The sequence below is a fragment of the Equus quagga genome, chromosome 8 (assembly GCF_021613505.1).
Source record: "Equus quagga isolate Etosha38 chromosome 8, UCLA_HA_Equagga_1.0, whole genome shotgun sequence".
NCBI lineage: Eukaryota > Metazoa > Chordata > Mammalia > Perissodactyla > Equidae > Equus > Equus quagga.
Window position 1 is genome coordinate 8,103,773 of NC_060274.1, and position 17,918 is coordinate 8,121,690.

The 17,918-nt window shown below is 51.9% G+C and overlaps 1 protein-coding gene across 1 annotated transcript in view; it reads right to left on the bottom strand.

Moving 5' to 3' along the window:
• Positions 1-17,918, bottom strand: part of LOC124244227 (solute carrier family 22 member 1-like) — a 31,834-nt gene extending 13,916 nt beyond the window's left edge. Inside the window, exons 1-8 of the mRNA XM_046670685.1 lie at positions 17,627-17,918; positions 17,057-17,546; positions 11,799-11,902; positions 9,802-9,956; positions 6,899-7,067; positions 5,489-5,603; positions 5,174-5,280; positions 1,464-1,678 (exon numbers count right to left, since the gene is read on the bottom strand). Of these exons, the coding sequence (XP_046526641.1) occupies positions 1,464-1,678; positions 5,174-5,280; positions 5,489-5,603; positions 6,899-7,067; positions 9,802-9,956; positions 11,799-11,902; positions 17,057-17,467 (1,276 nt within the window). The 5' untranslated portion in view covers positions 17,468-17,546; positions 17,627-17,918. The remainder of the gene's footprint in view (positions 1-1,463; positions 1,679-5,173; positions 5,281-5,488; positions 5,604-6,898; positions 7,068-9,801; positions 9,957-11,798; positions 11,903-17,056; positions 17,547-17,626) is intronic.

Here is a 17,918-nt window from a genome sequence, read left to right on the forward strand (position 1 = left end):
TCTGTCAGTAGCCATGCTGTGGCAGCGGTTCACATAGAAGAACCAGAAGAACTTACAACTATACATAACTATGTATTGGGGTTTTGGCGGAGGGTGGGGGGAGAAAAAAGGAGGAAGATTGGCAACAGAGATTAGCTTAGGGCAAATCTTCCCCTGCAAAAAAAAAAAAAAAAAAATCCACCCATTCATTACACCTTACCAAGATTCCAGAAATAGGGAGATGGGTAAGAAAATGGGTAAAATCAATTTCAGATACACTCTGCCCCTTTTCCTATCTGTTTGTTCTCTCCCCACACAAAGAGAGAGAAGAAAACTGAGCTTTCTTTTTCCACCTGTTTCTATTTCCAGCCTGATCTATGCAGCCTGGTTCTTGAGAACACAGATTTTATGAGACATTTCCCACAATGCCCTGCACCAAAGCCAACATGACTTATTAAACCAGCAAGTGCAGAGCACAAGCAATAAAAACTGAGAAAATAGCAAATCCACCTCAGTATTTATTTAACGACATTTCCAAAAGTAACAAACATGAAGGGCTATTTATGGACTCAAATTAAAACTGACTAAAATTATTCTGCTTTGGCTCATCTCGGCTTGTAAGAATTAGGGACCGAAGGACACATCCACCTAAATGGCTGGTATTAAAAAGACTGGCAATACCACATGTTGGTGGGGATGAGAACCATCAGAACACTCACGCACCACAGGCAGGAGTGTAAATTGGTCCAACCATTTTGGAAAGCTGTTTGGCTGAATCTACTAAACCTAAAGATATGCCGCCCCTCAGGCCCAGTAAATGCGCTCTCAGACTTGTACCCCAGGGAAATGAGTGTCCACAAAAAGAACTGCTCAGAATGTTTTCTGCAGCTTTAATCCCAAAAGGCAGACACTGGAAACCACGCAAGTGTCAACCAACAGTAGAATGGATCAAGAGTGTGGAATTCGTACAAGGGAATGTGACACAACGAAAAAGTGTGAACTACCCTCTCATGTGGCAACATGGATGAATCTCAGAGACGTAATGATGAGTGGATGAAGGGAGGCCATACAAAGAGTGCATTTGTGTGGTTCCATTTGCACAAAGTTGAAGCATAGTCGAAATTAATCCATGGTGACAGAGACCAGAGCAGTGGTGACCTTGGTGGGGGGTGGGGGGGGGGGGGTGGGAATGGATTGTCAGGGGGCCATGGGGAACCTTCTGAGATGTTGAAAATGTTCTGTATCTTCATCTAAGTCTTGGTACCCAGGTACATGCATATGTAAAAATCCATTGGCTCCTACACTTATAATTTGCTCACTGTATGTATGTTAGACCTGAATTTAAAATTTAAAGAGAGAAAACAGCTGTAGACAAAGGGAACACCCTGGCTGTGTCTTTTTTCTCATTCCAGGGGCATATTAACAAGTCAAAACACTCTTCCCACGACTGATTACCTGGAAGATGATGAAAATGCACCACTCACCATGTGAGATGAAAACCATGACGAAGCAGGCCGTCCCTGCCATCAGATTGAACACGGCCAGCGGGTAGACGCGGCCGACGCGGTCGATAGTGATGAGGATGATGAAGGCGGCCGGGAACTCCATCAGCGCGGAGTACAAGAAATCCAGGTGGAGGTTCCCGCCGGTGGCGCCCACGTGCATGATGAGGCCCTGGTAGATGACGGAGCTGCTGAACCTATGCGAGGAGAAGCCGGGTCACAGGCCAGCTCCGCCGAGGAGGAGAGAGTGAGGGTTCAGGCGGGGAGGACAAAGGGCCCCACAAGCTAGAGAGAAATGGGTGTCACTTGATCCAGAATGTCCTGGGGCAACAGCAGAAGGGGGGATAAAAATCGGGAAGAGTGCCCTAGAGTGACTCGGTAAGAAATTTCTTTCACGGTTTATGTGAGAGTGCAACTTCCAGGATATACCCACAATTCCTAGAGATCCCAAATGATGGCTGCCGCTGTTCACTGCAGACCTAGGTACCCGGCCCTGCGCTGAGCCCCACACGTGCCCTACCTCATCTGATGCTTCAGCGGGCCCACAAGGGGATGGGCAGGAGAAGGCAGTGAGCAGGTTCAGGAATCAGACTGCTGTATGAGCTGGGTGACCTTAAGCAACTTAACTAACCCCTCTGTGCCTCAATTCCCTCATCAGTAAATGGGATAAGGTCTTCTGAAAATGCGCAGGCATAGTCCCACCCTATCTGACCATCAAGACTCAGCAAGGGGTCCTTTCGCACTGGAGAGCCCTTGTTTCACCCTGGCCTGGAGACAGCAGGCTCTTCCTGCCGGTGAATGTGCATCACTCAGAGGCCTGTGATTAGAGACCGGGTCTGCTTCAGTGCCACCCACAGATATTTGCCGTCAGCGAAATGGTGACGAAAGGCGTGCGGATGAGATATTTCTCTCCACAGCCCCCTCTGCCGCCCTCTTCCCTCTCCCACAAGTGCTCAGTGTGGTTCCTGCCTCCATGTAAGCACTCGGTAAACATGGGTTTTTATTGTCATCATCACTATCATCTTTCCAAGGTCAAGAATCCCGAGCTCAGCAGAGCAGAGACACAGGTCAAGTCTTTCCAGCTCCCCATGGTGCTCCCTGCGCCCCCTCGTGCTGTCGTCAACAACACTGCTCGTTTCCTCTCTTCCACCCCGTATCCCACACGACCCCCACATCCACCATCTCAAGACAAGAGCAGCAACCTTACGGAAGATGCCACCCAGACGGATGGGGACCAGCTAAGTCGCTCTCGCCCAAAGGCGAATTTAGGGAGTCCCCCATGTGTCATTTTTGGCCAAACTATATAATTTTGGAGACTAGAGACATTTTACAATTATACTGGTCTTTACACTGGGAGAAGAGATTTGGGTTGATAGGAAATCACCGTTTTATCCCAGCATTTCCCATCAGTGCCAAAACGGAGGCCGCAGCTGAGGTTTCTCATTAAAATACCCCCTCGTTTGACAAAGCTTCCCCCCGGGGAAGCAACGGGATGCTTGTGTTTCTAGTCCCAAATTATTCCCCACCAGACAAAAGGATCCAGTGCACAGAAAGGCAGGCGTGGGCTGCAGCTCAGCGGGTCTAGATAAGCCGGGTGCCCCCTCCATGCCGTTGAGCCAGTTGGAATGAGAACAGTCACGTATTACTGATAAAGATGTGGGTTTAAGAGAAAGGAATGCAGAACCTTGCTTTTCCCATCAAACACTTAACAAGGGTGCAGGGCTGCCATCTTCTGGCAGGACCTATGGACTGCATGTGCATGTTAAAATACCTGGTGGGAGCTGATGGTTTCCTGTGTCTACGACCTGTGGCTCCAGGCTCTTTACACATATGATCTCGTTAATTCTCCCAGCACGCCTAGGAGATAGGGAGTCTCATTACCCCCATTTGCTGATGAAGAAACTGAGTCACAGAGAGATCACGAAGGTTTATGCAAGTCACACGGCCAGGAAGTGTCAGGCTCACCTCCTGCGTTACGGAAAGAAGGAAGCAGGTGGGAGAAGGTGTCCAGGGGCCAGATGGGGTGAGGAGTTTGTACACCACAGAAAGGGATTTGGTTTTCTTCTGACTGGATTAGGAGGCCAGTGGAGGCTGTGAACAGGGGAGTCACCTGGCCTGCCAAGCTTTAAATGGATCCTTTGCATGCTTCACGAGCAGAGCCTAAGAGGGGTCAGGAGGGGAGCAGACAGACCAGCAAGGAGGCTGCTGCAATAGCACGAGCTGGAGATTCTGATGTTCAGACAGGGAGCCAAGAGAGCAGGTGATGAGAAATGGTGGCTTCTGAATGTAGCTTCCAGATAGAGCAGAATTTGCCAGAGGATTGGGTGGAGGGGTGGAAGAGAACAGGGAGTCAAGAACACCACCTCGGGCCAGCCTGGTGGCATAGCAGATAAGTTTGCGTACTCTGCCTTGGTGGCCTAGTGTTCGCCGGTTCAGATCCTGGGTGTGGACCTACACACTGCTGCTCAGCCATGTTGTGGTGGTGTCCCACACAGAAGAACTATGAGGACTTACAACTAGGATATACAATTATGTGCTGGGGCTTTGGGGAGAAAAAAACAAAAAGGAAGATTAGCAACAGATGTTAGCTCAGGGCCAATCTTCCTCACCAAACAAAACGAACACCACTGGGAGAAGTGCGTTAGAGGATGGAGAGGGGGGAGTTCTCTCCATCTGCAGCGGTCGTGGGCGTCTACTCAGAAGAGATGTTGCTGAATTCAGTAGTGAGTATTGATAGAAATGTACCAGGCACTGGGCATTTGCAAAGGCTCTGGCCCCCCTCGCATGGCTGGGTGCAGGACCCCAGGGGCAAGCTCCGAAACATGGGGTGGTGGGGTGATTGGTGAGGCAAGGAGAGGGCGTGGCGAGCCTGGCTGGCATCTGAAGAATGTGGGATGGATTCTGAGAAACAGTGGTTATTCATTCAACCTTCAGCAAATATTTATTGAGGAGCTGCCATGTGCCAGGTGCCGCCGTACTCATTCGAACACTTAATTCCAAGAAAACCTTACGCGGAGGTGCAAACAATACCGGTGCAGAGCGGCTGCAGTGGAAGGGGGAGCCCAGAGCTCAGGGAGAAGCTGAAGAGCCCTCTCGATGTCGAGGAGAAAGCCCTGATGTTGGGCAGCTGGCGCAGTGTCTTCGGAGGAAATAGGGTGAGGGACGCCTTCTCAAGATAGCGACCTGGGAAGGGGAGGCAGACCCCTGGGGTAGCCAAGGGGCACCTGGTGAATCCATGTGCATACATGAGTTTCTAATCTGTGGTTGATGAAAGCACAAACACTCTTGGGCAGGCTCTAGAAAATTCTAAGATGCGAGGAGGAGATCCTCCTCTGGAATCACCAGGAGCCACTGAGACCTCATCTACCTTCCGACGTGAAGTCAAGACGTGGCCATTCCCAAAAGACGAGACGCATGGGGCTTGACGCTGCCTTGGAAACCCTTCATCATATTTCGATCCTCTTACTGTTGACCTGTCATGTGTAGCAAACTCTTCTCCCTAAAATGAGGCCTTTTCTCCATTACCCAGTCCTCCGGGGAGAAATAAGGATGTCTTTCTGGAAGCTCTTTGACCGCTCGAAAACCGTCTGAAAATTCCTTTTCGCGCTTCTCTTTGTCCGCCTGCACTGTCCCCCTGTCTGACCCCCAGCGCGCGAGCCAGCACGCCGGCTCCGTCTGGGGAGGCCCCTTACCACAGGTACATGAGGATGAAGGTGTGCTTCCTCAGATGCGGCGTGCGGAAGAGGTCTGCAAATGAAGGGCTCAGCTTTTCGGTGACATCTTCTTCGAGAGACAGCATCTGAGAGGGATCAGAGCATCCACAGCCTTCAAGCTGCCGTAAACAGAGCGACCCCCACCCCCCGACACTGAGGTTGGCCATCGCCATGGCTGCACTCTGCACCCATCACCCCCCATTCTGCCTCTCGAGGCAGCCCCAGAGGCATTTTCTACATCATAAGCCCAACCCAAAGTTCAGTGACACTAGAAACTGCTCGCTAGCCTGTCACCTTTAGATCAGCAGGAGCCGGTTTCCCATTCTTCTGGGCAATGTGGTCCATTATCTTTATCGCTTGAGTGTTTCTCTTTTGCGATAACAGCCAGCGAGGAGACTCGGGCACCAACCTGCGGACACAGAGCATCTCTATTTGGCATCTCCCCGGAGCTCGTCTGATGTTAAGTCCTGATGGGAGCAATGCTGTTGCTCAGGGCCACCCACCTTCCTCACGCTGAAACTGCGATCCTCAAGTAGCTAGTGGACCAGGATCTGGGGTCACCGGGTACTGGCCCGGGCAGCCCACAAAGGAGCCCTGTGGGTCACCCAGACTCTCAGTGCCACCTGCTGAGACTTACAGACCAAGAGGGAACTATCACTTCCTCGGTGTCCTCCACTCTGCAGAGCGGGGGTCTCCTTCCCTCCCGAAAGCTGGCAGACTTGTCCCCCTGGGAAATTTCTCACACACAAAAGATGCTCCACATGCCCCCCAACCTTGGGTTGCAGCAGGATGTCACCACTCCATACAAGGGCTGTTGAACAAGTCTCAAAATATTTCCACACAAAATAAACTGTATTCACTTTCCTTTAACGTCAGAGAGACACCAGGCTGTTGATTTCAAATGGGGCAAGGAGGTTACAACTCAAAGGTTGGGAATCTCTGACATAAAGTCTTCTGAAAACACAAAGGTGTAGTCCCCTCGCCGCCCCGCCCAACCATCGAGACTCAGCCAGGGGTCCTTTCATGCTGGAGAGCCCCTTGTTTCACCCTGGCCTGGAGACAGCAAGCTCTTCCTGCCAGTGAATGTACATTGCTCAGAGGCCTTCGATTAGAGACCGGGTCTGCTTCAGTGCCACCCACAGATAAGATCTGCCACCAGCCAAATGGTGACAAAAGGTGCGTGGACGAGACATCCCTCTCCACAGCCCCCTTGGCCGCCCCCTCTTCCCTCTCTCACAATAAAAACTCATGTGTCCAGCGGCTTATCCTTCGGGGCCTGCCAAGTACTGACAGCTGATAAGATTAACACCTCATCTGGCCTGGTTTTGTTTCACAATGGCTTACTGTGCACATTCCCCAAGAACATTTCATCCACTCACTCATTCATTCATTCATTCATTCATTCATTCCACAAAGAGCAATTGCCCACTCTGTGGCTGGATGGAGTTTTGTCTGACTTATAGCATTGCATGCCTCTCTCCAGGGGGATGCAAATTTACAGAGCCTCTGTGGGAGCGTAGCTCCCCGTGTGATGAGCCACCCTGTAACATGAGAAGACCCCAAATGGCACCCTGGGTGCTGGGAGCAGCCCTGTGCCTGTGCACGTGGCCACCATGGCCATTTGGAAGATGGGCCAAGGTCAGCACGCAGTCCTGGGTTAACTGCGAGTGGTTCCGGGAGAGCAGGGAGGGGCGAATGCAGTACCAGTAGTAGAGAATGAAGAGGAAGGTGGGCAGGGAGACGGTCATCTGGAGCCACCGCCACTGGGGAATGACGTAGGCCAACCCGGAAAGCAGCACCAGCCCCACCGTGAAGGCCGTCTGGTAGAGGATCCCCACCGTTCTTCTGTAGCCCGGGCCCACAAATTCTGTGACTGAAACAGAAGACACGTCACAATTCGGAGGATGAAGCCAGCTGCCACATTCCCGGTCCCTTTCTTTCCTCCTCATGAGCCCCTGAGCCTTGCGCCCACCATCTGTGCCCCAGCCTCCCCTCTGTGTGGCCTCTATTTCTCCTTCTCTGAACAAGCAGGCTCAGTCCTACCTTCTTCCCCGGGTTGGGCTGATACCCCTCGACTCAAGGCTCCCCCACATCCACCCTGCTGTCTTGTCCCGGCTTTTCTCTAGACATCCTTTTCGTTAGTCCCCTCCCTTGCTGTCTATAGTTCTCCTTTTCATGCTTTAGGACTCAGCCTATGGTGCTCTCTCCTCCAGAGCCTTCCTCCAGTAAGCTCAGACTGGGCTAGAATATTCTCCAGGACCCCAGGAGTGCCCATAAACTTCACAGGTGCCTTTAAGGGCCTGCCGGGGACCTGGCACGGTTCTGGGTGTTTGGGAGCATCGTGAACTCAGTCAGCAGAGTCCTGCCCTTGTGACCTCATGTTCTCGTAGGAGATGGCAGATGACACACACAACAAAGAAGCAGGTTATATGCCAGGTCAGAAAGGGATTCACATTGGGCGGGAACAAAAGTTAAACGGCATAAGCGGAATCAGGAGAGTCGGGGGTGGAGGGGTTGCAGTTTTTCAGAGAGCAGTGGGGTGGGCTTCATAGATGAAATGTGAGAAAGACCTAAGGGAGGTGAAAGAGTTAGCTGCAGGTAATGGGGGACAAGAGTTCCAGGCAGAGGGAACAGCCATGTGGTAGCCCTGAGGAGTGGTTGAGGAACTGTAAGGAGATGGATCATGTGGCTAGAGGGGTCTTGTGAGAAAGAAGGTGCCTGGGAGTGGAGTTCAGTGGGACAATGGGCAAGGCCCCCCTTCTAGGGCGTGAGGAGCACGTTGACCCTCACTGCCTGAAATGAACAGCCCCTGCCCCCAGGAGTGGCCTGAGCATGTGTCTGGGTTTTTTTTCTGACATCTGTTGCCAATCTCTTTTTTTTTCCTCTCTCCCTTTTCTCCCCAAAGCCCCCCAGTACATCGTTGTATATTCTAGTTGCTGGTCCTTCTAGTTGTGCCCGTGTCTGTTTCAAGGCTTGCTCTGCTGCTGACGGCGGGTGCTGGAGGGAGATCAACATGGAGATGAAGTGATGGTGGCGGCTTGGACCACAGTGGATGCAGCAGAGGCGTGAGATGGGTGGGGTTGTGATGTATTTTGAAAGTCAAGCCGACAGTGGACTCCCTGATGGATGGAGATGGGGCCCAAGGAAAAGTGGAGGCCATGCTGACTGCAAGACACTGGCCCGGGCAACTGGACTGAGCACACTTTGCAGCCTAGGGGGTGGGGGGCAGGCCGAAGGTGGAACAGGTTCTGGGATGGGGGAGGGCAAAGTCGTGGGTCCTGCCACGTTGAGGGGTCAGGGAAAAGAGGAGGAGCCTATAAAGGAGATTGAGAAGGAGTCGCCAGCAGAGGGCTGGGGAGGGCATGACATGTAAGCAAGTGGGGAAGCCGTGCGGGGAACGGAAGTCACCGTAGCTGTCACTGCAACACATAATCCCCCCTTTGGCGTCTCTCTCCCCTTCTTTCTAGCCTTTGAGCTCCTTGAAGGGAGGAAGAGTGCCTTTCTATCGTGGTGCCTACAGCCCTGCCCCGGTGCCCACCACACAGCAGCAGCAACACTGCAGGGCCGGTTTGGGGGCTGACATTGCTCTAAGCTATGCTGAGCACAGTTCATTTACTCCTCACGGCACTGTCATCCCCACTTTGAGGATACGGAGGCACAGAGAGATTATGAACTTGCCCAAGATCACACAGTTTGTCAGTGTGGGGCATGGACTTGACCCCAAGCTAATCCTTTTAACTCTGTGCCAAATAACACGTATTTACCCTACAGATGGTGAGGCTATCAATAAATATGTGTTGAACTCACTAAACTTAACCAACATGTTTACGGTTCAGGGAGGAAATGATTTCGCTTGACCCTAGCCAGATATTTCGCAGAATGCCAAGTCATATGACACAGGTTTCAGAGATGCCAAGACAAGGCTGTTTCTTTTCTGTTCTCCACAAGTAAGCATAAATGTGAATTATCCTCGCTCCTGCCTGACATGCCCCACCCATGGGCTGGGTGTGCTGAAAGCACAGACAACTCTTTTATTTTACTTTCCTCCAAGAAAGTATTTTTCATTTCCTATTCTTACCTTTCATACAAAATTTGAAAGAAAAAATGAGTTGATATGTAGAATTACTCACATTGGTTTACACCTCACTTTTTTTTAATCATGGTGTTTATCTCTTCATTTATTTCCTCTCATGTCTTTTCTCCTAACTGGAGTGTGGTTCAAACCAGTTGAGTTGGTTGTGTTTCTCTGGGGAGATGCTCATTCTTTCACACTTAGAGTGTTAGAATACTCCCGCCTTCCTTCCCCCCACTGCTGTGAACACACGGACGTGTGATGTTGGTTCCCAAATATATGAGTTGATATGAAAACATTGATCTATTTAAGTGGTTAAGCATCTCTCAGACAAAAAAGGCCAAAGAAAGAAAAGGAAGCCATCCTGACACCACAGACAACAGATACAATTCGAATTATGAGAATTTCTCGAGACCCCACAAACATATCTCTCTCAAAAACTCCACCTCCACGTTTGGCTCCATCCTATTCTACCCCACTACCTGAGGCCGAGGCTCCTTAGAACCATGAAACCCTCAGGTCAGTGGATGCTTACTCAAGGTGTAGCCAGCGATCCAGCTGCCCTTGCTGACCAGCCCCTGCAGCAGGCGGAAGAGCAGGAGAGATATGTAGTCTGGTGCGATGGCCGTGAGGACGCCCGAGATGGCACTGATGAGGGTGGTGGCCAAGAGACACAGTTTACGGCCAAACCTTCAGAGGCAAGGAGACAGCACGTGAGGTGGGGGGGTTAAGGATTAGCAAGGGTCCCGAATGGGGGACAAGTCACTGCTTTCCTGAGGGACCAGGGTGTCTGTGGGACATCACTGCCTCTCCTCGAGGTCCAGTCTTGTGAGGTTGATTAAGTCACTCCAAAGAGGAATCCTGATCGCTCTCAGCAACATGGCAGCTCAGCCAGGGAGGGGTGGCCTCCCTCAACGACCCTCCCAGTTCTAGCATTCGCCTCCTCTCGTTATCTTTGTATTTAACAGACTGTATTATTAACAGGATTTAACAGGATGCCCCAGAAACCGGGCTTCTTCCTGCACATAGTTAGTCTTATCAGTGGTCATAAAAACTTTTCTGGCAAAATATTCAGTTCTAATAGTATAACTATTGAGAATTGTTTTTCCTTTCCTTTTTTCATGAGTGAAATGGGCAAATTATTTGCTAAAACTTCATCCCACTATTGTGTTTTATAGACTCCAGATTTTAAATCTTATCCCACCTTCTCTGGTAGGAAGGCAAGGAAGCAAGGGACCACCCTCATATTCAGTCCTAGTGACCTCGCCCCACACACAGGATCTCTCCCTGGTCCAGCAAGCCCTCTGCTTTGCTGCCATCCTCCTTTCTAGACTCCAACATGTCTGCCTGTCCAACATGTCATTTCTCTACTCCATGTCTTCTGGCCTCAAACTTCCACCCCTTTCCCAGAACCACCCCACACCAGCCAACAAACTTACTCATCCTTTACTCAATATAGAAACTTCTTGTCAGGAACCCACATCTTACCCCAGAATGCTCAGATCTAACAGCATCAGCATCCATCTCCTCCCTCTTTCCCTTGCGACTTCTACCAAAGGCCCTCCACCCTCTGTGCTCGGGCCAGCCCCCCACCGATGCCCTCATGGTCCCTCACTCCTTCCACGCTGAGGTAGTCCTCATCCTGACCCTCCATCTCTCCAGTATGTTCCCATTTCCAGCTGTCCTTCACCCCCAACTCATTTTAAAGAGTTGTCCACACACGCAAACTCCAATTCCTCATCTCTCGTTTTTCTTTAACCTTCTATTGACACCTTCCTTGGCATGGGCATTCATGGCCACCATGTCCACAGATTTTGACCACTCCTCCTGCTTGGGCCAGTCTCCTCTCTCTTTTTCTATAGCATCACACTGTCCCGGTAGAATAACTGTCCTTCTGTCTCACGGCTATTTCTTCTAAATCACCTCCCCTGCCAGCAACCCCTTCCCTCCCGCCCTCTACACGTGGAAGTTCTCTCTATAGACTTCATCCAGCTTCTCTCAAACATGGTTTATAGCTGTAAGTACCTTACTGGGGACGGATCCCAAAGCTCTCTTCTGAGCACAACTCAAATATTGACTGTCTACTTGACGTCTCTTCTGTGTGTCACAGGCTGCTCTGAACACATCTCTGATGGTAACACCTCTGAGATAGAACTCTTGATTGCTTCCCACTTCCTTCCTCCAACAAAGAGCCGTAGCAAAGCCTGTTCCTAACCCACTCTGTCCCATCTCAAAAATGGCCCTGCCCCCACCCATCTGCTCCAAGCACAAATCTTGGCTTTCTCCCCCTTTTCCTCAGCCCCCTACTCCAACCCTACAGTCTGCATGCAGTTTCAACCTCTGAAATCTCTCTTAAATCCCCACCTTTCCCAGTCTTGCTGCCCCACAGTTGTCCAGAGCACTGGCTGCATGTCCTGGCCCCATCAACTTCTGCAAGAGCTTCCAACAGGCCATGTTCGTCCACCACTGTCCCCTAAAATTCATTCTCCTCATGCAGTTGACACTCTGTTCATTGGATTGGCCTTTACGTACCTGTCTGCAATGTAGCCGACACCCAGGGAGCCCAGGAAGAAGCCCACGTTCACACAGGACTGAAAGAGGTCCACCTTCCAGGAGTCATCGCACACCAGGTTAAACTGTGGTCACATCGTGGTTGGAGGGGCCAGAAACACAAGAGCATTTGTCAGTCCAACAGCACCTTCCATCCTCTCTTTGGACTAAGTGAATGCATCACATGAAATGTGGCATCCTGCGTGTCTCACATCATTCTCTCTCACCACATTCCCATGAGACAAATTCACGGTTTCTGGTGAATCTCAGTGAACGTCATGATATGCCTAGAATCTTTGCTCTCCCCTCACTGCACATTCACCGAAGAGGCTGTGTCATGGATAGCGGGTTATCAAAGACAACGGGGTCAAAGGATAAGTTTACTAAGAAGAAACACAGCAAAGTAATTTTCTAAAAACAGAAATGGAGCCAAATAAATAGAAGATGTTTTCCAGAATGGGTCCAAAGCCTTTAATTACGTCCACATTAATTCTATATTTAATCCTATAAATTCTGTCTCTACTGATGGAGCTGCGTGTGGCCAATGCGAGAAGAGCTGAGCAAAGACACAGAGGAGAGAAGATGGGGCTTCTTGGGAGCCGCAGGAACTCTAGGACCGTGTGCGGGTGGGACCCGGGGACAGCGGGGGACTCAGAGGATCTGAAGTGCCGAGAGCCAGGAGAGGGGAGGATGGAGCAGGAGAGAGACAGAGGTGAAGGCAGGAGCTGTCTGTCTGGAGACGGGCTTTGTTAGGTTTGGGGTTTAGGGGAAGTCCCCGGTACCAGGCACAAACACAGGTGATGCTGGCAGGAGGCCCGAAGGCAGGAGTATCGCCCCTTCCTCTTCAGGGCTCAGAGAGGACAGAGGGAAGGATGGAGCTCCAGAGAGACAAGCGGGTCTGGAGGGCCATGGCTGGACCCTTACCCCTCCCCAGGCCTGGCACAGCCCCTTCTGGGTGGTGTCCTGGGTCACTTCATCCCTTCCTCCCTTCCCCCGTCCCCCTGCACCGCCCTCTTTCCTTTGGATTCATGCCCCACCCTACCAGATGACACTGTGGGCTGTGACAGCAGGGAAGTCACTTAGCAACTGTGGGCCTCGGTTTCCCAGTCTGAAACAGACCATGAGCAACAAAGGGGAGATATTGTGTGAAAACGGTTTGAGTAAACAAGAAATCATCTGACTTTTAAAATGGAAGTTTTATTACCCACCACCCTCAAATCTCTAAAGCTGCCAGTCTGAGCCCTGACCTTGTCCCTGCCCTAGGGGGTCAGTCATTAAGAGCCCAGGGTTTCTGCGCTCGGCCAGCCTGCTGTTCCATCTGACTGACTGTTCCTTTCGTGACATGAGCACACTTCAAAATAAACTATGGTGAAACTGCATGGTACCACCTGACTTTTAGAAACTAAGAGTGACCTGTCCTATTATGTCTTGTGCCCGGACCCTGCTGTCTGCCCCAGCGAGCAGCTCAGCTCTGGGAGGCACGACAAGCTGCCACTCAGGATCCCTCCCACTCTCTCTACCAATCCAAGGTTTGTTCCCTTTAAAATGCAGCTGAAAGCTCCCCCTGGAGCTTCTCCTGTGGCTGTTTGATTACCCCTGCCTGCTCTGAGGACACGTGGGACAGACACTCCTGGTGTTATCTGGCTGTCCCAGGGTCTGGGTGTCCAACTGCCCAACTGTCTCTCTGCAGCCGCCGCCCACGTAGCCAAAGATGATGTTCGGTGATATTAGGTTTCCCTAAAGCCGCAGGGCACTGTTTTTCTGACTTTTGTTCTAACCTTTGCAATCAGCATCCCTGGGGATGTCCCTGCCACCCTTCCTGGGACACCCTGGATGCCCTCTCGCCCTGAGGCTGTGTGAAGCCAGAGCTAGAGGGAGGGGCATGTGGCCTCACCCGCTGACACGGCCTCCCTCTGAGATCTCTGCCCACAGAGCCACGCTGAGGATCTCTGTCTAGGGTGGCCTAGGCTTGGAAACTGCCATGGCCGCTGCGCTCCCCAAACTCACGCCCGATCCCTGCCCCCAGCCCACCCCATGGAAGGGGTCTCCCAGGCGTATTCACTGACCCTTCCGGGATTTCCCCGGGGCCACGGTTTGTGTCTCAGGCCGTGTTCACCAAGCTCGCCTGGTCACCAGAATCACCCGGAGTCCTCATGAGCACACAGATTCCTGTGGATGCCGTCTCAGCAGGTCACGGATCAGAGTCTGGGTGACGCCAGGATCGGGCCAGTTCGGGAACATAAGCACCTCTCCCTCACCTCCATCTGAGAACTTTCATGCTCACAGTCAGGGGAAGACAGTGGCCCCCTGGCCCAGTCCAGGGCTGTGGCCAAAGCAGCTGCTGAGAAGACAAGGCGTCCTAACAGGGGGAGTCAAAAGTCAGGGGACACGCACATTCCTCCCCCAGCGGACCCCCGACCCCAGCCCCTGGCTCGGAGGGGAGTGAAGCTGGGTGTCCAAACACGTTGGCTTATCAGCCTCCCTTTAGCAAGTTCCAATGTCCAAGGCAAGGCGAAGTTAAAGATTACGTCTGCAGAAATGGCTAACTAAGGTGAATTCCCCCCAAAGAAGCTTCGGTGTGGGATGCGGAGTGGAGGCAAAGGCGGTTATGAAGCAATCGGAAGGGAGAATTAAAATGGAGCCCACGCCTTCCAGGAGCCAATTTCTCCTGCGCCAGAGGCCCCATGTGTCTGACCACCTTCAACATGGCCACTGAATCCCACCGCCCTTTGAACTCAGCATGGCCCCAAATGAACCCCTTCTCCTACAACCACCTCTTCCTCGCTCTCTCTGTGAATCATGGTTCCAGGAGTCTTTCAACTCATCCATGCTTAGATCTTGGGTCACCTGGAAGTCACTCCTTATTACCCAGCGAGCCAGTCTCTTGCATCTGTCCCCTCCCCTCAATGTCTGCTGCCCCCTCCCAGGCCGCCACCTTGCCAGCTCCTCCACCTGCCCCAACAGCTACTTCTCCTGTGTTCCAGCCTCAGTTTTCAGCAGCTCTGTTCCCCCATCCCCCCAAGCCAGGACCCTCAGGCAAACTGGGTCCCTCCTTCTCCTCAACCAGTGCTAGGGCTGTGTCTCTTAAATCCGTTCTTCCTTTTGCTCCTGTGACAACCATGGTGGTTGACATTTCTCACTGGGGCTCATTTCTCAGCCTCCTCAAGCTCTCCCTGACTCTGGGGAAGCCCCCAGCCCACCACCACCACCCGGAATCCGACCATCCCCAGGGCCCAGCTAGGACCATCCTACTCTTCTGTCTAAAGAAGACCAAACTCCCTCGTTTGGCACAAAGGTAAGGTTGCCAGATTTAGCAAAAAACAAACAAACTACAGGATGTCCAGTTGAATTGATTTTCAGAGCAACGACATTTTTTTTTTTTAGTATAAGGGTGTCCTGTGCAATATTTGTATTCTCAGCCTCAGCTAGCAGTATCAAATATTGTGCACTAGCTGGGACATAATTATCCTAAAAAATTGTTCATCATTTATCTGAAATTCAAATTTGACTGGGTGTCCTGCTTCTTATGTGGTGACCTTCCATAAGGACTCTGTGCTCTGGCCCAAAGGTGAGACATGACCACTCTTCTCGCCCACGACTTCTCTATAGGACCCCGAATTTGAATCAGTTTAACAACTCATTGCTCCCTGAGCTAGCACACACCCCCTCTCCCCGCGCTTTGGTTCCAGTGTCCCCTCCTCAACCTGTTCCCCGTCTTTGTGGCTCAAAATACCACCCCATGCTCCTTTCCAATGCCACCTCCCTCCAGAAGAGGCCCTGCTCAGCTCAACAGCTCAGATCCCCTCCTGAGAGTCCACTGGCCCCCCTGCATTTGCCCACATGTGGTTTTGGGTGCTAGTCTTATTCTCACGCCCCTTTCCCCTCTCACTCCCTGGAGACCGCAAACCCCTTGAAGGAACCTTGTAGCTTCCTTCTCTGTCTCTCTCCTGGCAGCAAGCCCAGTTCTAGAACAGAGCAAGAGGTCAGAACATGTTTACTGAATGAACGGATGGAAGAGCAAATGGATGAATGATTGCTTCGGATCCTTTACAAGCTGGGTATGTCTCAGTCACAGAGAACAAACAATTCTCCATCTTGGTCAGCTTGCGGATTCCCATCAGATCAGTACCCCTGGGAGGCGAGTCCTCTGATTGATTATCTGTCTTTGGAGGACCCCTTGGAGAACAGATGTCCGTGCAATGGCACATAAAGCAAGTCACACCCAACTCACTGCTCTGTCCCCTCTCCCCCAGAGAGCATGCTCATGGGGCAGAAGGAGAGGACCCAGGGCTTTCCTCCTGTAACAGCCCCACACGTGTGGACACTGAAACCACTAAGTTGTCTCTCGTTTCAGTGCCCTCAGCAAAACCAAGCTTTGCTAACAGAGGGCCTCTGCACAGGTTGGGGCCCGTGGCTTTCCCAGTTGACCTCAATACCGATTTCCAAGCACCCACCCCATCACAGTGTGACACTTTCAAAAGGGTCCATGAAGGAAGAAAATCTGGTGTCTTGTTACTACAATATTCTCAAAGCAAAATGCTCAAATAAACCATTGATCTATCCAAGCAAGGCACTTTGACACCACCACCCTACCCCAAAGCCACCAACAGGACCGCCCCATGTAACTCAGCTCATGTGTGGTCAGCGGCTTTCACAGTTCTGCACTGAATTTCACAATCCTATGAGGCAGGTCTTCATCCTCGCTGGTTTACTGATGAGGAAACTAAGGCTCAGAGAGACTGAGTAAAGTACTCAGGGATGCTTAGCTCATCCAGGACATGGCTAGGATTCAAACAGTCTGACTTCAAAGCCAGGCTGCCCTCCCCTCCTCAGCGGCCACTGTTGAGCTGTCACATGTCCATGGCTCTTGAGTGAAGGGAGGGAGACCCACAATTCTAACGGTGGGGAAGCTGGACCCCAAGCGAATTCTGTAGGCTCTTGGAGAAGCTAGTGGGTCAGGAAGAAGACCCAGCCCCATAGACCCATGAGCCAACCTGGTTCAGCCTGGCTTGCGATGGTGTCTCTGACTCTCAGCTTCCTCCTCCAACACCCAGAGTTTGTGGAGGATTGAACAAGGGAAGAATGCAGAATGTCCAGGACGTGTGCTAAGTGCTCAGGAAATATAACTCCCCCAGCCTTTTTTCCTAATATGACACTGAATCTCAGAGGATTTGTTGTAAATTTCCTCCCAGCCCTTGAAACCCACATGTTCCCCCAAACACAGGGCCGTGCTCACTTACCTCGGTCACGATGGAGGAGCCCGGCGTGTCATACAGCCAGCCATGCCGACAGGGGCCCAGAGGCAGGTGGCTCCTGTTGGCGGCCAGGCCAGCCAGCGGGTCCTCACAGCTGAGGGCGCTCTGGTTCCAGTCCACCTCGTAGAGGCGGCACTGGCCAGGGAAGGGCTCGCCCGCCGGCCCCGGTCCTGGCACCGTGTAGTTCAGCTCCTCGGCCAAGCTCCAGCTGCATCGCCGGCTCAGCTCAGCCACCCCAGGGCTCAGGCAGCGGTGGTCCGGGGTGAAGGCCAGGAAGACGATGCCCACGTAGATGGGGGCAAAGGCAGCCGAGACCAGGCACAGGGTTAGGAAGGCCTGCTTCTGAAACCAGCCAAACTCCCCAACCTTCTCCAGCACGTCGTCCACGGTGGGCATGGCTGGGTCCGCACGCTCATCACTCTGAGCAGACCGCTCCGGGCTGCAGTGGCCTGGGTCAGTGTTTCATGTGGCTTCTCTGCAATGGGATGGTTTGAAATCAAGTTACTGTCCAACCACGATTACCTGGAAGCCGACCAAGCAGAAATAATCTTTTACCCTCCGTGCCGGTTTCAGGGCAGGAAGATGACCAGCTAATTGTTTGCTTGGCTGGGAAGGAAATCAACTCGGCTGAGGTCCTAATTCTCTGGAATCAGAGCGAGAGGAAAGAGCAAGTGGGCACCATGAAACCTCCTAGCGGTCTCTTTAAGGTACTTCCTAAGAGATTATCTATTTAAAACTTCTTTTCATAATCCAGATAAAGAAAAGACAGCAAACCGATTCCTAGGCACAGCTACAGGGTTGCTGAAACCCTGGAACTCACAGTCCTTTCACTAGTCGGCCCCGTGTC